A 22,442-nucleotide genomic window follows, 5' to 3' on the forward strand; every position below is an offset into this window, starting at 1 on the left:
CACTTTCTTTTTTTTTTTTCCATCAAAATTTAGCTTACATTTGATGTTAGCAAGAGTTGCATTACTATTATTGTTAATTTTAGTTCTGTTTATTACCTTGAGGGTTATATATTGTAAAATAATTTTGGTGCCTCTAGTTAATGTTAATTAGTTGTTTTAATAACCTATAGACCTATTTGTTATGTTTTTGTAGGTTTACTTTTTTAACTATCAGGAACTTAATAACTGAGAATATTTAACATTTCTGTTGCATATGCAAAATTACAGAGTTACTATTAGTGTTACCTGTTTAACGTTTAGTCATCCTTTGAGTCCTGCGACATATTTCCTTAATAATCATCAGCCATCAAGTCTGATAGTCTCAAAAGAAATATCAGCCCTCTAAACTGCCTTCAAGGGCGGTGATATTTAGCACTGAAAATTACAAATAAAGTTTTTGAGGTTGAATAGCAACAACTGGCCAGTGACACTGATGATTTGTTTGTCAAAACAAATTGTTATAAACTACGCAAATGAAGTCCACACACTCCTTTGAGTGAAAACAATAAAGTGAATCTACGCAATGCTTACATGTTAGATGGGATATTTAATGTGCGGGGAAACTCAAAGGTTGAAGAACTAGGCATTTAGACAGTGGTAAGTGGTAATCTTACCTCTTTATACTCCATTACTCTTTCTCACGAGAGACATGCTAATGCAAACAAGTCAATCAGAGTTTGTGTTTAGCAAGATAAAGCTTAGAGGATAGTTTAAAATCCATTTATTATTCTAGATCCATTTTTTTCCATTAACATGTTATACATTAGTGTTGACTAACCATGATTCAAGTAACAGTTTAGTTTGTTAACTTTTAAATTATTTAACAACCATAAGTTATTAATACATTTTTTAAGTATTACACAAATATCTTAAAACAAGCTTGGGTTCATTTTTGTAATTTTTAAATAGAAAACATTTTAGGCATCTCTTGAAGAAGAAATAAAGCAGGCATTTAAAGCTAGAAAACAAGTAATTCCAAATTTAGTTTTTACAAAAATTTTCAGCTTTATTGACAAATTATGGCAAACATATTTGACAAATTGTGGTTTCCTATTTAGAGAAGCTTACACATGGAACTTTATGTGTGTTTTTTTTTCTTTTTTAACAAATACAGGTTAAAACACTGAACAAATTCAGTTTGCTACATACATACAGTAGCTGCTTGTTTTCAACCCCATTAAAACAGCATTTAAAATTAAATTTACATAATTAATATTGAACATCTTCATCTAACTAACAGATATTAAAAGACAGGTTAAAACATCTTATCTACAACTTTATTATCAGCTAGTTCAAAAATCATATTACAGTCTTTTAGCAACCCTAAACAAATTTTTGCTAGCTGGTTGAGACTCAAAATCTTTGAACAGATTCATGCTTTTTCATTAAAAAAAAATAAAAAATTACACACACAATGAAAAACAACCAAGAGAGTATCATCCTACTGAATGGGTTATAGACAATGCTTGCCAATGTCTTTTTAAGTCCGTCAATGTCACGTCAACATTATAAAGGGAAATACAAGAAATATATGGGAGTAATCATGAGCAGTTATCCCTAGAAAAGGAAAGAAAAAAAAAAAAAAAGGACTATTACTTGTATTTTTGCTGTTTATGTGGAGACCACAGGCTATGAATTGTCTTTGAGGTGAGGTCACAGGTGAGGAAGACCTTCAATATCTACCATAGGGGTGCTCCCTGTATCCCCCTCTGGCTGACCTTGGCGGTGGTGCCTTCAGGCTGGAGCGGGTTGTGGCCCATTCTTCTGGTGCTATGAACAAGAGAAAAACAGTAACATACACAGGGCTTCAGAGTTATCAGAAACAGTCATTTAAGATACAACAGTGGACCAAGGAGAACACCTCCTCCATGTGGTGAGATGGATCCAAAAAGTATATATATTGAAACGCAGCCACTTGGAATTAAACTTGCAGTGCATTTCTCAAAGAAGAGAAAGTTTAAGTCTTTAGATAAATCCATATTTATTATATAAATCCTGACGCCACAAAGTAGAATATCAGTGTAAACTACTCCTCATTTAATCTTGTATACAGCCATCTAAGAGAAATTGGATAGAGTCAACCAGTGGTTCCTAGTCCTTGATTAACATGAGAATCATCTGGGAATCTTAAAAAAAGAAAAACACTAATGCCTGCTTACTTCACCTCTCTACCCCCTAGACCAACTGATCAGAAAACTCTAGAGGGCAGGACCTAGGGGTTAGTAGTTTTCAAATGTCCTCCATCTTATGTGGCTCAGGGTTGAGACCTACTGTGCTAATCTGTCCTAGATAAAGTTAGTGAGTGAAAAGCAGGACACAGAGCACAGTGAATTTTAAGTAGCAAAGCCAGTAAAGAAAAAAAAAAAAAAATTCTCATATCAATTTTTCCAAATAAATACCTTGGAAAATAGAGGTATTAGTACAGTAGAAAAAGTCCTCATTTACCTGTCACTCAGATTTCCAATAAACTCAGTGTTTTGGAATCTAGCCCAAAACAAGAAACAAGCAACCAGGATTTTGAGTATTGTGAAAAACAGCTATTGCAAAGTTTCTGTCCCCAAAAGAGGAATACAGCCTTCCCTCAAAGGACCAGGAACTTAGTATTTGTTTTATGATGACATTTAATACAATTCTACAAACTAGGTTGTCTGAGTCTTTCAGTCAGAATTCAGTACTTTTTACACTTAAGTAGAGAGCAGATTTTATACATGGGCTATGGTGGAAGAAAGTGTGGACACACGAAAGGAGATTACTAGAAAGAAACACACTGACATTGACAGCTGATCTGAAAGTTGGTGGTAATGGAAATGCCAACTGCAAAATCACTGCAGACGAGGCCAACTGATGAAGGGAATATGCCCTGGGTAGCTCAAGTGACCCTAAACATTTCTGTACAATAGCTCAGAAGAGATTAAGAAAAAAGAATAAGAAAAAATTAAGTTGCAAAAGCCCTGATGGCACAGTGGTTAAGAGCTACAGTTGCTAACCAAAAGGTTGGCAGTTCAAGTTCAAAAGCCACTGTTGGAAACCCTGTGGGACAGTTCTACTCTGTCCTATAGGGTCTCTCTGAGGCGGACTTAACAGCAGAGATGATCTGCAATGCAGAAAAAATGATCAAAGTTTATCAATTTATAAAAAAATAGCACTTAAGTGGGTAAAGATTAAGTTTCTGAGGAAATCTTTGACCAGAACATCTTTGTTACAGATAACACCTGATAACAAATGAAAAACTGTGTCTTTCACTGTTTGAGGTACATGTTGTATTTATTCCAGTACTGATGGAATATAAAATAGGAGTGAGAAACTAAATAAACATGAGAAATATTATCCTGTCTCAGAATACAGGTTGGCAAACTAGTTTGAGGCCAAATTTGGCCAGCTGTCTGTTTTTGTAAATAAAGTTTTATTTGAACATAGGCATGTCCATTTTTTTAGGTATTGTCTGGCTGCTTTCAGGGTACAACTGCAGAATGGAATAGTTGTCACAGAGACTACATTGCAGGCAAAGCCTAATATATTTACTGTCTGGCCTTTTACAGGAAAGATTTATTGACCCCTGCTCTAGATTATATTGCCTTTGAAATGAGTGGACAAAGGCATGTTTGGTGGGAAGTATGGATGTTGGTATTTCTGATGTGATTTCTAGAGGAAAGGAATTTACCTCCAAATTGCCTGAATTTCTCAACATAGACATTTTGGTGAAGAATTCTATGCATGTACTTGATTGGAGGCGTCCTTGGGCAGTGTATATGGTCAACACACTCAGCTGCTAACTGAAAGGTTGAAGGTTCTGGTCCACCCAGAGGCACCTCAGTAGAGAGGCTTGGTGATCTACTTCTGAAAAACCAGCCATTAAAAACCCTATGGAGCACAGCTCTACTCTGATACACATGAGATCGCCATGAGCGGGAATCAACCAGACAGCAACTGGTACTTGATTGGAATTAAATAAAACTTTCTTTTAATCTTGCTTTGATGCGCTAAAGGGGAAAACTGACTTTGCAAGCTTGAAAATGCTTTCTCAGCCTGATATAATGTGAATATTTACATCTTGTCTATGACGTAATCAAGACTGTCAATGTCTTTATCCTCAAAAAGAGAATCCACTACTTTTTGCTCTCAATTGTTCTAGAGTGTTAGAGATTCCTGGGTGGTACTCTATGGGATTTAGGAGTGAAATAATAGAGGTTTTGAGTTTTCCCAGGGAATGAAAGTCCTGGGTCCTTTCTTGGATTCTAAACTGTTCTGAATGTGTTTGGTAGTTTATGCAAAATAGCTGAACAACCATGAGCAGGAGACCAAATTAGCTGCCACCATTCACCAACAGATTTGTTAGAACTTTTGAATCATCATAATCTTGGGGACTTCCCACAGAGGACATAGGTATTTAATAAAAACTCATTGAATTGGCTTTACTTGACTTATCTGAAGCTCTAGGGCAGCTGATTGATGGACTAAAACCCTTCATTTTCTAACTGCTGCCCAACATTAGAATGGGCAGTGTCACTGTTTACTGCTATATCCTCAAACCCAAAAACCAAACCCACTGCTGTCAAGTCAATTCCAACTCATATTGACCCTATAGAACAGGGTAGAACTGCCTCATATGGCTTCCAAGGCTGTAATCTTTACAGAAGCAGACTGCCACATCTTTTTCCCATGGAGTGGCTAGTGGGTTCCAACTGGCGACTTTCTAGTTAGCAGCTGAGCACCTAACCACTGAACCACCAGGGCCTGGGAAAAATGCAGTTGCGTAGTAAGGTTTGAGGGCATTAAAGATTGTATGAATGAAAGGATGAATGAATGAATAAATCTAGAAACTATGAGGCAGAAAGTACTTTATTAATGGATCCACTGGAATAATGATAGATGAATCTCATTACGAAAAAGTACAAAAACTTTATATTTCATTGCATAAAAATAAGCTTTTATAATTCTCCATTTGCATGCGAATTAACACACTTTTTCCCCTTTGCTGAAGGCTAGGAAAATAGCCCTTCATAGTGCTCTCATAGTGCTGTGACAATTACAGCACTATAAAGGTAAATCAACCAAACACCTTTCCGTTGAGTCGATTCTGACTTGTAGTGACCCTATAGGACAGAGTAGAACTACCCCTATTCTGAGAAGCAGCTGGTGGATTGGAATTGTCAATCTTTTGGTTAGCAGCTGAGCACTTAACTACACTGCCACCAGGGTTCCAGAAAGGTAAATAGGCAGCCAACATAAATTCCTACCTGCGCAAAAGTGAGTTTTAGATTTTGCAAGATTCCTCACCATTAGCAGAGAAAATCATGAATTTGTTTCACTAAATTCAGGTCTTGATTCCATTGTTTATTGTTCTTAATAACAATAGTGAAACAAGATTAGAAAAGCATTTTTTCTAATGGTACCAAATTTCCTTGATCTATATTTTTCAAATGTCAGAATGTTTACATGTAACCACACATTTACAATAGCCACATGATAATACAAGCCAATTTCTCTCAGTGAAGTTACGATTTTTGAATCTGGCCTGGAGAGTACTGACCCAGTGAACACTTTTCCACTGTCACCATATAGTGTGTCATTAAGCCTTATATGGTCAGCCAACCCCTTCATCACTCACCAGCGATACCTAGGCTCCTGGATTTCCTTACTCCAAGAATCAGAGATAGAGGTGATTCTTGAGAATTCAAGGGGATTTTCAAACTGAGTCCACCATGGAATCTTGGGCATGGAAAAGACTGAAGCACAGGAGAGACGGAGCATAATCAATTCCCTTATGATGTGATTGCTCTAAAATATGAAGTTATAAATACCCAGGAATGGCTGGAGAATTTATCTGCTCTCTTTGGATTCCATTACTTAGCAGCAAAGGTGGAATTTAAAATAACTTAGGACTTTTTAGTAATTATGGACTCCTGGCCAACTGTTTCTAGTCCCATGATGTGGTCTAGGATGTCATTTTAAAGCCTCATTGCAGGCAATTTAGAGACAGATAATCTCTCCTTGTCCAGTTGGAAAATTGAAAAGGAAGTAAGATGCTCTCAATATCAGGGTCCTTGTCATATGAGAAATACTAGCTAGTCCATGAATGTGAATCAAGCAAATAAATAACAAATTATCCCTCAGAGGAGAAGCTAAATAAATGTCTGTCAAATTGAAATTCCTGGAATGGGTTACAGAATTGTGGATCTAGAAATAGCCAATGAGGATATGAGAAAGAGAACTTAAGTGACTTGATCAAATTACCACAATTTCTTGGATTCCTGATTTTAACGTACTATACAGTATATAGAGCCCTGGTGTTGCAGTGGTTAAGAGTTTGGCTGCTAACCAAAAGGTCGGCAGTTCATATCCACCAAGTGCTCCTTGGAAACTGTATGTGGCAGCTCTACTCTGTCCTATAGGGTTGCTATGAGTTGGAATCCACTTGATGGCAATGTGTTTGTTTTTTTGGGTTTTATGCAGTATATGAAATAAGGAGGGGGCAAAGAGGTAAATGCCTACAGAGTATCTCCTATGTGCTGGGTGCTGTGTTAAGCCTTACATATGAGGACGGTTTAAAGAGCCTTAGGGAGACCACAGGAGAAAATTAACACGGGATTTCATAGATGACAACACAGTTATAATTCGTATTTTAAGAAAATTCTGGGAAACACAAAGAGGAGGGAGGTACTACTTTTCATAATTCAGTTGAACTTGGATTGGAAGTTTACATTTAAACATCTCAAAGAATGGTGTTTCTGAACAAATACACAGTGTAAATAAGAATTCAGGTGCTGTTTAACCTGTTTAAGAGAACTCATTTTCCTTATTAAAGACTCTCCTGTATTAATTATTTTGTATCATTGGGGCTTGTTTCTTAAACTGGATACTAAAATTTATGAGAGGAGAGATCTTCTACAGTGGCAGATACATAGTAAGCACACCCTAAATATTTGAAAGCTAATGTAAATAAATGGTGTTACTAAATAAAAGTGATTTTTTTTAAATTAATTACATAAAGTTAAGTACAACAGGACTTCTATTCAGAAATACATTGCTAGGGATTAGGTTGTCATGTTGCATATATTTGAAATATATCAACATTTCTGTTAAAAATTATGCTACCTCTAATTGTTTTATTAACCTAAGACTGATTTTTCACCCAGTGAGTCAAGTTTTATAGAATGCCACCAAGTGCATCTCCATTACATGCTAATAAGCATCAAGGAATATCTTACTTTGATAAAGGAGTATAAATTACCCAGGTAGCTCTTCTTGTGCATTAATGTTACTCTAGCGACTTTAAAAGCTTTTGCATCTCAAATACTTGGCTCTCAGCAGAATCAGGTCTATAAAACATGTGAATTTCTCAATGCGCTCTCATTCCTGCCATAGCACCATGTACTTTGGGAGCACTCAGAGACGGAAAGAAAAATCTGGATGATATTTTAAAAGTTGCAAAACTGGATTCCCAGACTGTTTCAGACACACTTTAAACATTGAGATTGTTGGAAAAGAAACAAAGCATAGGGATGAAGGACCCATTTTGAAAAAGTTAGCATTGTTTAAGTACCTGGAAAGTAAACTTGTAATGTTTATCTTCCCAAAAGTTTGTTTCAAATGCCACCTTCAGAGAAAATTAATTTTAGTGATCAGTTCAGGGGGAATATATATGATGCCATTGAGATTGAGGACATGGCTGTCAGGCTTGCACTTCGCTAGGCTTAGATAGCTCTTTGTGTTCATTTCTGAAATGTGAAAAAGAATCGCAAAACAACGCATAACAACAAAAAAGGGCAGTTTGTGCTATTTATTTTTGGTACACTGTAAAGCAGTATACAAAAACCACAACTAAAGTAGGAAATCTAAGTTAACTTCCATTATTATAAGCCCCCGGAGGAGCCCTGGTGGTGCAGTGGTTAAAGCTCTTGGCTGCTAACTAAAAAGTCGGCAGTTGGAACCCACCAGCTGCTCTGCGGGAAGAAGACGTGGCAGTCTGCTTCCGCAAAGATTTATAGCCCTGGAAACCCTATGGGACAGTTTTACTCTGTCCTATAGGGTTTCTATGAGTTGGAATCGACTATGGCAATGGGTTTAGTTTTTGGTTTTTATTATAAACCCCTGGTGTCTTTGGTTTGCCAACCATATAAGAATATTACAGCATGGGTGATTCTGGCTTTCAGCACTGAGTTTGTTGCTCTCAGTTAAGCTTCTGATCTCTGTAAGGAATATCATTCTGTTTAAAAAAGCACATGTACTTAAGGGTTTTATGGCTATTTATTCCTAAAGAGTAGAGGTTAGATATTTTGCTGTTGTGTAACTTACTATGGTAACAGCTCCTATTTTATTCATTTAATTTTTAAATACCTTTTCTATTACAAGGAAAAAAGAAAAAGCTGAAGAGACTCACCGCCGTCAAGTCTTCTGAAGGCCAACCACAGTTTTAAGCATTTTTGTATATTATTAGCATATAAAGTATTCCTGAAAAAGAGGCACTGATGTTGTCTTCTTTAAATTCAGAAAGTTTAGTTATTGGTATGACCCAGATTTTTAGCTATAACTGCCTCACTATCTCTCTACCGTCCCTTTCATCTGAAAGAAGTTCCTGATTTCTGATCTCTTTTTTTCTCCTAGAAAACAGGGTTTAATTTATTGTATTCCTCTTCGATTATATAATAATTAGTGATTCCAATAACAAACAATTAATTAGCTAAGTGAGATTGTAGTTTTAATTTTCTTTAATAAGAATGTGGCTTGCTTCAGCTGAATTTGTTAAGCTGCATATCTGGGTGTGCATTCATCCAAAGTGGGAGGTAAAGTTATCTGTTCTGCTCTGAGCGCTTAAAAACATTAATGGAATTTTAGAACTGACTGGCTCAACCATTTCATCGGCACCATTTGTAACCCCACTATTTGTAATTGCAGAGTTTATTGTTTAAGATGCAGAGAGTAAAACGGAATAGTACTGAAGGAGCAACATGGATGACCAGCATCTGTTTTCCCAGACAAACATAATGAATTATGTTCCAAGAAGAGTTGTTAACTTTCAGTTCACCATCGGTTATGCTCTCAGGAAATGCAGTCAGCTTCTGGAGAGCATTTACAGATTTTATTGCTCTTTCAAATTTTTAATTAGATATTCTCTGTTAGGAAAAAAGTAACACTTGGATAATTCACTTAGAGAGTAACAAAGGACCAGAACTTTCCAAGAACTCTATTCTCAACTCTACAATCTTATGATGCACATGGCAAGCATTTGGTAATTATTTACTGAATAAATTAATTAGATTTACTATTTTAATTCTTCATTTTGTTCCCATAAAAGGAGCCAGTCTTCCCTCAGACGAATCCCTTCTCTTTGAATGGGGACCCCAGGAGTCTTGGAGCCAGGTCTGCATTTGGATTCTGGTTCTGCTTCTTTCTTATCAAAAGACCCCTTCAGCATGTCTCTTAGCCTACGTACTGATGACACACTTTAATTGTCACAAACTGTTCTGAGCTTCTGGCCTGCATATCCAACTGCCCATGGGACATCTCCTCAGGCATCTCAAAGACAACTTTTTCTAAAACTAAACTCATCTTTTTCTCCATCCTACTTAACACTCCTCCCAAGTTTCCTACTCCAGTGAAAGATACAATCTACCTAATTAGCCATCAAAAACCCTTGGAATTGTCATAATCCCCTCTCTCCCTTGCCTAATCAATCTAAGCAATCACTAAATCTTGCCTCTTCTTCTTCCTTAATGTATATTTGCTGTTGTTGTCAGCTGCCATTGAGGCAGCCCCCCACGCATGGTGACCCCATGCACAATGGAATAAAAGGTTGTTCAGTCCTGCAACAGCAACATGATCACTTATCAGTTGGACCATTGTGATCCATAACGTTTTCATAGGCTGATTTCCAGAAATAAATCACCAGGCCGTCCAAGTCTGTCTTAGTCTGGAAGTGCCACTGACACCTAATCAGCATCAACGGAACATGCAAGTGTCCACTGACAGGCAGGTGGTGGCTGCACATCAAGTGCATTAGCCAGGAGTCAAACCCAGGTCTCCTGCATGGAAGGCAAGAATTTGACCACTGAACCACTAATGCCTGATAATGTATATTTAAGCAATCCATTTCATTACATCCCCACTGACCCTATTCCACTGCAGGTCACTGTCATATTTGCCCAGAATACTTAGTTGTCTTTCTTTTCTCCATGCTCTGTATGTGTGGGTATGTATGTGTGTGTTCCTACTCTACTTACTCTACTTTTTTTTCTACCTTTTAGCCAGAGGGTTCCAAGTACAATTTATTAGGCCTATTCAATGGCTCTTGTAGCACACTGAGGACCAAGTCCCAATTTCTTACAAGAGATTCCATATAAGGCCTACTATGATCTGATCCCTAATTTCATTTTAGACAATTGGATATTGATGACTTTTTTGATCACCTAAAATATAGGTATTCCATGTTATTCATTGAAAGCATTTCTAGGGTACAAGTGGTGGTGTTGGTAAAGTTAAGATTTTAAAATCTTTTTTCTCAAAAGCAAGGTCATCTTATTGCTGCCATGGATTGAATTTAGAGCAAATTAGAAGAGGGGACCAGGAATAAACTAGTTTAAAGGTTTTAAATGCAGAAGACCCACACTTTACACACCTGTTAAACTTCAGCAATTGAATGATCGCTCTTTGTTGAATGTATTGAGCAAAAGCTTACATTTTCCCTTAACAATTAGTAACTTTTTACAGATTAGGTTTTTGGTGACCTGTTTTGATTCACCTTAAGAATGATAATGATGATTTGGGGTAGAAGTTCCACAAACGAGAAACGGACTAATTTTTGGGACTTCTGAGGAGCCTCTCTTGTCTACTGGGACTACTTGCCCCAAACACCGACATTTTCCTCACAAAAGGTCAGATTCATTTCAGTTTTTGAATAAGTTTTTAGATGAAGTCCCTAGATGGCTTTTTAAAGTTCTACCTCATGGAAAAGTAGGTGTTTCCACCTGGCCACCTAGGCCCTGAAACAAATAAATAACAACTAACACCAAAATCCAAACTTTACACGATACAATAAACATGAATTTTTTAAAATGGTACATATTAAAAGTATAAATGGGTAATTTCAGGAAGGCATTTGATAAATACATGAATAATCCATAATGAAATAATTTACATTAACTGTTGAGGGTAAAATCCTGAAATACATCTGTGACACAACTAGTTGGTGCTTGATATTTCTCTGTTAACTTTAATTTGGGCTCAATGGGACATATGCATGTGGCCATGGCTGATTTTTGTAACTTGAGAGTTAAATCTTCTTCCAGTTTCTCATTTGTCTAGGCATGGGAATCCTAGAGCCATTTTCCTTAATCTTTCTCCATTTTTATACTCACCCCGTTTAATATCCTCAAATTCACTGCATATTCCTAATTTCCAAATCATAACCTGGTTTCAGAATTTTATCTTCTGTGCCTAAGCTTAGCGTAGGTTGTTTTGGATTACTGCCATTATATGCTGCCAGAAGGTTTAAAAAAAAAAAAAGCATAACATTTCAGGTTGCACCAAGAACAGCATTCCCAGGTAGTTTAAATTGTCTTCTCTGTTTCGGTCCCTGTCCTATACAGTTTACACATAATCTCACTTAATAATAAGTTTATTCTGTTGGTACCATTTCATTTCTAGTTTCCATTCATTAGTGACTGACAAATTAGGCAATGTAGGTATAATTTAAACTCATATTGTATTCTTGACTCTGATGTATAGTATCTGACAGCTGTAAAATAATACGGGTCAGTGATTCTTAATAAACAAATATGTGTCTGTCTTCTTATTTTGGAGCAAAGATGTCATTTAAGTAAAAAGGAGAACAAGAAGGTAGTTGAAGAAAAGATTTCCAAAATGGTAGGTGTAGAAAAAATGATGGTGGTATTAGACACAATGTAGAAGCTTGCTGTGGCTTGAGTCTAAAATATATTCTTATTTTTGTCAAATAAAATCCTGATTCAATCAAAAGTCCGAAGAATTCTGCCATAGTTTTTAAATTTTTTTGGTGAGGGAGAATGTACATAAGGACTTTATGAGAAATAATAGGAGGAAGAATAAGAATGGTAATAGAAAATAATATTTTATAATTCTCCTCTCAAAGAATTCTTTGAGATCTCTGCCCTGAATTTCTTTAATTTGGTGAAGAAAGTAGATTTGGTGACATAGTTTCATAGACAAAGAGGCTAAATTGTAGTGACGTGCTTGTTTCCCTCTTCCACATCACTCATTCCTATCTATACTTGAGAACAGACATGAGCTTGTATTCTCAGATCAACCCTAAATTATGGGAGTCAGAAAAAATTGGGCCTTAAGCTCAGGAAAATGTTAACCTTGTTAGCTCTCCCCAGTAGTTGAAGCAGCCCGAATTTTAGCCCTTTGCTCATGACTGGGCCAACTTTTCCAAAAGCCTCCTGGGGTATCTGTCTATTGCCTGGCCCTGCACTCCTCTGAGCGTGAGGGGCCTTATTCTGGGGGCTTCCTGGACAATTACAAGGCTCTAACCCTTTTTTTTTTTTCCCCTGGCACATTTTGTTACCAACTGAGCTAAAGGTTTGACAAGGTACCAGTAAGGTTAAGTCATTTCATTACAAAATGACACTGGTTATAAATCAATAATTAGATTCTATTTTCAACTGGCATAGTTTTCTTGTATTTCTACTACATATAGTATAGTAGGATATACATATATTTTAGTGACTATATATATACATACATATATATAAAGTTTAGTGAATGGCTTAACAGGAACTGTCACATACATATGTTAAATATATATTCACTAAATTATGACATTCGCTAAATTATGACATACGAGATAAATGAAGTGTAGCACACTTATTTCAGAATAGCATACCTTAGTCTTTTTTTTTTAACCCATGCTCTCTTTTAACAAACACAAAAATCTCCCCAAATTCCAGAACTTCTGTAAAAATCCCCTATGGTGGCATATTCCCTAGATACATATTTCTTAGCTGATGTAGTTATAAGTGGGTGTATGGACTGAATTGTGGTCCCCCCAAAATATGTGTTGTAAATTTTAGCCTCTATGCCTGTGATTATAATCCCATTTGGGAATGGGTTGTCTCTGTTATGTGAATGAGGCAGGATTAGTGTCGGGTGTATCTTGAGTAAATCTCTTTTGAGATATAAAAGAGATTAAACAAGCAAATGGAAGAAGCAGAGATGGAGGAACAGAGACACCAAGCCATATGAAGATCACCCAGGATCAGAAGGTCAAAGAGACAAGGACCTTCCAGAGCTGACAGAGAGAGAGAGAATGCTTTCCCCTAGAGCCGGCACTCTGAATTCAGACTTTTAGCCTCCTAAACTGTGAGAAAATAAACTTGTTTGTTAAAGCTACCCCTTTGTGATATTTCTGTTATAGCAGCACTAGATAACTAAGACAGTGGGCAAAAATATTTTTCCAGCTTTACATTTTATATTCTATACTTTGTGTTTTCAAAAAAAGTTCTTATTTTCTGTGTTCTAAATATACATCTATATAATACTGAGTAAACTTTTTCAAACTATACATGATCTGTTCACCCCAAGATTCTGACAATAAATCACTCAACTCTCCCTTCCCCTCAAGTAAAATGATAGTGCCATTAACTCAGCAGAAAACGAAACAATAAAAGGACATTCCTATAGCTTGTTTTAATGTCTCAACAAGAGTTGTTAGAACCATGTGGACTATAATTATTTGTGAACTGTCTATCTGCTGGGTAAATTTTAGGGAAAATCAAGTTTGAGATTTAACTGTTTGACACAAAAGTGTTCAAAAAGGGAGTAAATTATATTTTCCATTACTTAAATTTATAGTTGTTGTTTTTTTTAAGTGGACTGAAAATCTCAGGTTCTATAATACAATATTTGCTTACAAAATACCCAGTGTTATAAAAGCGGCCTAGACATAAAATTGTATGCTACATTCAACAAGGCAAATGCTTGGCACAATTTTAACCATTCATCTCCTCAGTAGCCATGAGAAGCAGATACTTATGGGAGAAGTGGATTTTAAGAATAATTTGGTTATAATATTATGAGAAAAAGTATTAAAAAAAATTATCAAAGGATGGATGATACTAAGACTATAGGCTCCTTTTTTTTCTCACTACCATGTATGTATTTATCTAAAACTTATTCTCAACCTTTGCTTACAGTAACCTTGATGTCCAATTTTCCTCTCCAAAGGTACTAATGGAGCTGAGCTGGGGTGGAAATTGGGCATCAATATTTTTTCAAGGCTAACAAGGTGATTCCAAAATGTGTAATCAAAGCTAAGAATCTGATATAAAATATTTAAAAGCCAGTTCCAGTTTTGCCTAAAACTATAGCATTCAGGAGTGTAAAATTCACAACAAAATTGAAATTATAAATGCCTCTAACTTAAAATTAGCAAAGGAAGCAATGAAATAATGGCACACTGCTCTGTTTGCCTAGGCAACATGAGCTGCATTTATTATCAAGATTGGCTGGATTAGATATCCATCTGATTGCAACCTCTGATAGTAGGGAGAAAAAAAAAAGCAAAATTTAAAATTAATTTTGATAACTGAATTTTAAAATATTTTAGATGTAGAATTTCATTAGGCCTTCTTACTTTCATTAAAAAATAAAATTTAGAAATCTATATTAAAAATCAAATAAGCCTCTGTTATATTTTTCTCAGTAGCCTATCATGTTACAGTTTCAATATCAGTAAATCTTAAGAAAAATAGTTTCCATACATTATTTAACAAAATGACTGACCAATTTTTGCCCACATTCAGAAAGCTCTGTCACTTCCATTTGTGAAATAAATTTCCCCCAATTTATATTTCTTTTTACTATTAACAATGAACTGTCTTTGTGCTTCCATTGTGGATCACATGGCTGGCACGAATGCCAGTTGGCTTCATTTTCCTTTGCTGTTTTCACAGATTAATCAATGCAGGGCTTATTTTCACACTGGGATAATAATCATTCCAGCTCCTCAACACAAAATGAATATGTTCGTATTCTGCAATTGACTTTAAGCGAGGCACTCAAATGCCCTAGAAAAAAGGCACAAAAACTCTTTGCTTTCATTCAAGACAGTATATTAATATTATCTGCCTTGCTTCCACACAGCTGTCATCTAAAATGCCACTAAAGAATGGATAATTAGCTCTTCAGTTCATACATCAAATGCGTTTTAATAAATAGCTCCTCTCTCTAAGAAGAGAGTACTGCTGTCCATTCGTAGCTGTAAGTCTCAGAGAGAATTTAGAGGGTGTTTCTTAACGTGAGGTGTTGCTTAGCCAAGTTATGTGCTGTGTTTAAAATGCATCCCTATTGAAGTATGAGCTATTCAGACTTATCCAAAACAATTACAGTGACTCTCATGAATTAGGAAATATCTAGAAAATGCAGAAATTGACTTGAAATTCCTATAATTCAAATATTCATGTTCCAAAAATAAATTCATGTTATTGATCACCAGACACTTAATATTTACATTAAGTTGTAAGAAACATATTTTAAAATTTGATATTAAATTGCCTGCAAGTATCTTGAATAATTTAATAGTGATAAATCCCATATTGTTACTTGAAAAGTAAAATATGGGCCCAAAAGAGACAAATACAATTTCAATCTTAAAACAAAACAAAAAAAACTCTACAAATGTATGAGGGTTCAGGGTAAAATGCACACTGAATGATTGGATTTTGATATTTAGTGGAAGTCTAAATGTGAGATGCTTCTGAGAGTCTTCTGAAGCTAGGGCCGAATTATCTTCCCTTTTCCTCTCTCTGACTATGGAATTCTTTCTGCCAACCTGAGCAGAAGAGGAGGGAGCCTGGAACAATTAACTGTGGGCCTAATCACATAATTTTCAAAGTCTGGGGTGTTGCCAGGAAACTAAACCTTGGGGTTATTCATTTTATAAAAAATACAGACATTCCATTGGGATTTAGTATCTGTACCCATGAAACAATCAAAATAAAACATACAGCAGTTACTAATTCAGACTGGAAGCGAAAGAATAAGTGGACATCCAAGATTTACATTTTGAAATAAATGCTATTGTTTTTAAAGACTGTGCACAGTTCACTAAAGACAAGCTATAAACAGATACTAATAAATATGTGAGGTGTAGAAAATTACTAAAAAAATATCAATTTATATTTGACATGAGTGAGATCACAAATCACTGTTCCACCTGTATATTTAAATCTTATCATCTGCTATTTGGATATCACAGTATCAGCAACCTGTGAGCAAGAAGTCTGTACTTAAAGCTCCAGCACATAACACCTAATGCTAATATCTGAGTACACAAAATGCATCTTAATTTAATTAGGCTTCAAAATTATGCTGCTGAGCTTTTACTATTTTTGTCATTGGGCCTGGCCGTTGTTCTATTTTCCATGCAGGATATGAGAGCAGGAGAATTCTCAAAATTTAACTCTCACAACTAGATAGGTTGACATACAAGTAGTATCTTTATTTCATGATTATACAAAAAAGGGAATATCCCTTTTCAACTGAACATATCAATATTTCATATAGCACATATGAAAATATATTAAACTATGCATTTTGTCAAAGTATAATCCTAATAATTGATAAGTGAAAATAAATTTTTTTTAATTTATGATACCAAAATGTAGGTGAAATTTTTATTTAAGAGTCTATGTTGTGTTCTGTTTTTAAATAAAATGTGTAAAAGGATAGATTAAAAAATTGACAAGATACGTAACAAAAATTAAATAATAAATGAATATAGTAGTGCAATTCAGGGTGATTTAAATGTCTTTTTTGTTATTTACATTGTCTATAGTATATGTCTATTACTTTTAGAATAAGAAAAAAATAACTTATTTTTTCAGGTTAATCAGACATATTTATGTGCTGAGATTGCAGAGAATCTGTAGCAAAAAGGAATTCTTAAAGAATAAAATTATTTTCAGGTGTGCGCGTCATTTAAAATGTAGGTGCTTTTGACCCACACATCTACGGTCAACTGATTCTTGACAAGAGTGCTAAATCCATTCGACAAGGAAATAAGAGTCTCCTTAATAAATTGTGCTGAGAAAATTGGATTTCCACATGCAGAAAAATGAAACAGGATCCACACCTCACACCATACACAAAAACAAATTAAAAATGGATTAAAGAACTAAATGTGCAAACTAAAGCTATAAAATTCTTAAGACGAAAAAGCAGGGGCATCGCTGTCTGATCTAGCTCTCAACAATGGATTATCTAATAAAATAACAAAAGCACAAATAGCAAAAGACAAAATAAATAAACAGGACCTCATATAAATTAAAAACTTTCATTCATCAAAAGACTTTACCAAAAGAGTGAAAAGACAAGCTACTGACTGGAAGAGTATCTTTGGAAACCATGTATCTGGCAACAATCTAATAACAAAAATATATGTAAAACTTTGACAGCTTAACAACAAAAGACAAATAACCCAATCATAAAATGGGCAAAGGACTTGAATAGACATTTCACCAAAGAGGACATTCAAATGGCCACCAAACACATGAAAGGATGCTCAGTGTCATTAGCCATCACAGAGATGCAAATCAAAGCCACAATGAGATACCATTTCATTTCCACTAGGATAGGTAAGATTAAAAAAAAAAACAGGAAATATCAAATATTGATGAGGATGTGGAGAAATTAGAACACTTATCCACCACTGGTGGGAATGTAAAATGGTACAGCTGTTGTAGAAAACAGTGTGGTGGTTTCTCAATACCTAAAAATAGAATTGCCAGATGCTCCAACAATTTCACTCTTAAGTATATACCCAAAATACTTGAAAGCAGAGACTCAAAAAGAGACGTGTACACCAACATTCATTGCAGCACTATTCACAACAGCCAAATGGCAGAAGCAACCTAAATGCCTGTCAACAGATGAATGGATAAACAAAATGTGACACATACATACAATGGAATACTACTCAGTCAGTAAGAGGAATGAAGTCTTGATATATGCTACAATATGGATGGAGCTTGAAGATATTATGCTGAGTGAAATAAGTCAATCACAAAAGGACAAATATTTTATGACCTCACATATATAGAAAGACAAGAAAAGGCAAATGTATAGAGAACAAAGTTTATTAGCAGTTACCTGGGGCAGGAGAGAGGGGAAGATGGGGGTTAAGGTGATAGAAAAATCACATTGATTAAGGGTAGGGTTGCATAGCCGATTACTGTAATTGCTGTCAATAAGTTTTACATCTGTGAAAAGATAAATTGGCAAAAGTTGTGTGATATATTTACAACAATGACACACACACACACAAAATAATGTAGCTTCTGAGGCTGCTTATGTACAACCAAACATGGGATTTAGTTCTTTGGTTTGGAAGTTTAAGGCCATGGTTTCATGGGATATCTCAGTTATTTCACCTAATAATATGTTTAGTGCCTCTGTTCTACCTTCTAGTCCGTTGTGTAGTGCCTGGGGGTCTTAAAAGCTTGCAAGCAGCCATCCAAGACACAACATTTGGTTTCTATTCACCTGGAGCAAGAGAAGAAGAAGGAGAGCCAGGAATAGGAGGAGGATATGGAATGTGTGGCTAATTGCCTCCATGAATAACGTCCTTCTTTGACATGTAACCAGAGGAACTGAATGGTGCCTGGCTACCATTACTGAACATTTGGATCAAAGATTCCATAGAAGAATCCTGATCAAAAGCGGGGAAATTTAGAACAAAATTTCAAATCCTCATGGACTCCAGACTTCCTGGAGCCATTGGATGGACCCCCCCCCCCGCCACCGAAATACTGCCCAGAGATAATCTTTAAACCTTAAACCAAAAGTATCCCCTGAAGTCTTCTTAAAACCAAACAGTAGTTTAGCTTAACTAGTAAAAAATGTCTTCCTTGAGTATTATGCTCTTTTAAGAACTATCTATATGGGATCAAATTGATAACAGGAACTCGAAAGATTAGATAGGAACTTTAGAGGGCAGTGAATTTATGTTAATGGAAGAGGAAAAACTTAGAAAAGGAGGGTGGGAATGGCTGCACAACTCAAAGAATGTAATCAATGTCACTAAATGATACATGCAGAAACTGTTGAATTGGTGCATGTTTTGCTGTGTATATTCTCAACGACGACAACAAATAAAATTAAAAAAAAAAAAAAAAGTAGGCATTTTTGTTCAGAGTTCTCAGCACCTGTCAATGTGGACCACAGATAGACTACAGGTGCGCCTGGAAGATTATGGGGAGCAGGATGGGTCTCAGGGCTGCTAGAACCTGAACTCCTGAGTAGCCTCCTTCTACAACTCCTGTGTGCTGAATACATCTCACTGTTTTCTATGAGCTCTGTATCATGAAAAAGGTTGCAAAGTATTAGATTTCTTTGCCTCAGACCTTGACTCCAACAAAACAAGTACATAAATTCTGTCCTGAATAATTATTGTTCTGACATGAAAATCAAGAAACACTTCCCAGATTAGAATGCACAGAAGGTTGACATGCCTACATTTTTAAACAAAAAAATAAAAACACCTTGAATGTGAGGTGTATTCTTGAACTAATACTTACTCAATAGTGTTAGAAAATGGCAGCCAATCCTAGCGGTCAAAGAAAAGATCTTGGTCTTAAGAGTACTACCTGTTTTCAGCATATCTTTGTCTAATCTTTCAACAAATGAGCATATGGTCAAGTTAGCCGAAATTTTTGTTAGTAAAATAGGTAAGTAAAAGTTAATAAGTAAAAATTGCTGCCTAACTTATATCTTCCTTACTCTGCTTAGGTAGTCAAATTCTTCTTTGCATTTTCCTCATTACTTGATTAAAAAGAATTTATCAGCTGTTTTCTGTGTACAGAGAATTGCTTGTTGGTAAATTGTAATTTGACCTAGAATAAAAACTAGTGCTTATGGGCAGATATAGCTTCTAAAGTAAAATGGATGGTTTTTCTCTAGCACTTGCAAAAAAGGAGAAGCAGATAACCAAAAAGAGTAATGGAAGACCCATAGAGTTACAGAGTTGAGTTCTCCTGGCTCTCTTGCCCCTGAATCTCTATTAGAAGTTCTGAGAAGCAATAGTTTGTATTCACACACAATTCGCTACTGACTTACATGGTATTAACACCTTAAAATAAAAATAATTGAGAAATAGAAATCTCATCTGTTATCATCAACTACCCTGTTAAATATAAAATTCATCCCTGCCATTAATTTCAGTGCATGTAATGCTTGTGAAGTAAAGCTCACAAGTGTGATTTTCCTCAAATTGATGTCAAGGGTAAAAAGTAATGAATGCATCTTGCAAATGAAAATTCCATTTTTTATAAGTGATTTATAAATAATAATACATCTTCTGATTAGAATGTAAGCTCCAAGAGACTGTTCACTACAGCTTCTCCAGGATTGAGAATGATGGCTTTCATGTGTTCGTCATTAAATAAATATTTGTTAAATGAGTAATGGTCTCTGAAATTTTTAGATCTATTGTATCACATAGTTTACAACCTGGGGCAATTGTTTTATAAGTAGCCATATGCCTCTCCACAGGAGACAGTAAGAGCCAAGGAGAGACCTTGTATGCCATCATATTCCTAGAACCTAGCAACATCTATGTGCAGAAAGCTGAATAAATTAAAGAAAGGACCAGATTATGTCTTATTCACCTATCATCCTCAGTAAATAAGAGCACAAGGCATATGGCTTGATTCTTGTTAAATTACACATGTGCTCGGAACAATAGAAATGTCACTGTGTTGAACACAGAGAAGACTGCCGTATTAGGTATGGATGTTCTGGGATGTCAGGTAATCTCTTTCCTCTGGTCTGGCTGGCTTACTGATGTGGCTTTGGAGCTATGTGGATACTCTTGTCCTTCTTAAATACCACATGATTCCCTGATGTGCTCCTTTCAATGAATGAACAATATATAAAAAACAAAAGTAAAGCTATACTTTCTATGGCAGCTCACCAACTGAGCCAGGCCTGTGCATACTTGTCCATCACTCTATTTTTTTCTGTGAAACAATTTCTGAAATATATATATATATTTTGGAGAATATTTCTATTTCCTATAGCAAGCAAAAGATTAGGCCAATTTGACTGGTGCTGTGAAAGCTGAAGTCTGGGAAAGAGGGAGCCTAGTGATCTTTTTGAATTAATACCCCATGCTTTTATTCTGTAAAATACTATCAAAGATCCCTCTGCTCCCTTAGAATAGTGGGGCAGCATTTTGAAGGATTTAGTAAAGTCTCACTAAGCTTAGCATCCTTCACTTTAAAAAACCTCAGATTTAAAGTACCAGGTCCTCATCTTTCTCCCAGGGTCCACCAAAGACTGCCCCCACCCTCCCACCAAACAAACAAATAAACAAAACCAATCAGACACACTTGAATTTAAATTCCTGCTCTACCACTTGCTAATTGTTGAACTGAGACAAGCTACTTAATGCTCTGGGCTTAAACTTCTCATCTATAAAATACAAATGACAATACACTTATGTAACCCTGTAGAATTCTAATGGGGATTAGATTATACAGATATACATATAGTTTCTAATGAGGATTATTTCTATAATCTCTAATCCTCATTACAAATTGCCTAATACAGAGCCACAGTAAGTATTCCATGCGTGGTAGTAACTATTATTAATATTCCAGTAACTGATGAGAATGTAAAAACAGAAGCTGAGCCTCAACAGTTATACTCTCATGTTGCCTTGACCTCTGTTTCTCAGTTTCCTTGTTATGGAATAGAGATAAAAATACTTAATATTTGGATTTATTATAAAGAAATACATGACAAAATATACATAAGCAATCAGTTTATGAATGGCAATGGTGGTGGTGGTGGTTTATGCTTCTACTTCGGAGCTCAGCCTCGTGATATTCCACCCGGAGGAGTTAGCTTGATGGCTGGTTCCAAGGAGGGCACGCTTCCTCTTTCCCTCTCAACATCTGTGCCTTCCTATCTCCATCCTGAGAGTGCAGTACACCTTCATCATGTAGAGTCTCAAACACAGTCAACATTCACTGTCTCCTTTACTGCTTCCCATAAAGAAAAACAGAGTGGCTTGGTATTATTTTAATAAAAACCCACGGCTGTAAACACTGAAAGGAGCATCATTTTCAAGGTGGTCAACTTGCTGCATGTGTATTTTAGAAACCAGAAACAACTTCTCAAAAATGACATACTATGTTGCTATATCCTACGAATTCAATGAATCTTAACTGAATTCCAATTAACTTTATTTTATTTTATTTATTTTTATTGTACTTCAGGTGAAGCCTTACAGAACAAATAGTTTCTCATGAAACAGAAGTACACATGTTGTTTTATAACATTGGTTAACAACCCCACAACATATCAACCCTCTAACTTCTCAACCACTTTTCTTTTTTTGGTGAAAATACACATAGCCAAAGATACAC

At 35.7% G+C, this 22,442-nt stretch overlaps 1 protein-coding gene across 1 annotated transcript in view; it reads right to left on the reverse strand.

The window, feature by feature from the left end:
• Positions 1-744: 744 nt before the first annotated feature.
• Positions 745-22,442, reverse strand: part of KHDRBS2 (KH RNA binding domain containing, signal transduction associated 2) — a gene marked incomplete at its 5' end in the record, with an annotated part of 440,115 nt that continues 418,417 nt past the window's right edge. The window contains one exon of the mRNA XM_004386836.1: positions 745-1,809. Within this exon, the coding sequence (XP_004386893.1) occupies positions 1,712-1,809 (98 nt within the window). The remainder of the gene's footprint in view (positions 1,810-22,442) is intronic.

This window comes from Trichechus manatus, unplaced genomic scaffold, assembly GCF_000243295.1.
Source record: "Trichechus manatus latirostris isolate Lorelei unplaced genomic scaffold, TriManLat1.0 scaffold00172, whole genome shotgun sequence".
In the NCBI taxonomy this organism is placed as follows: domain Eukaryota; kingdom Metazoa; phylum Chordata; class Mammalia; order Sirenia; family Trichechidae; genus Trichechus; species Trichechus manatus.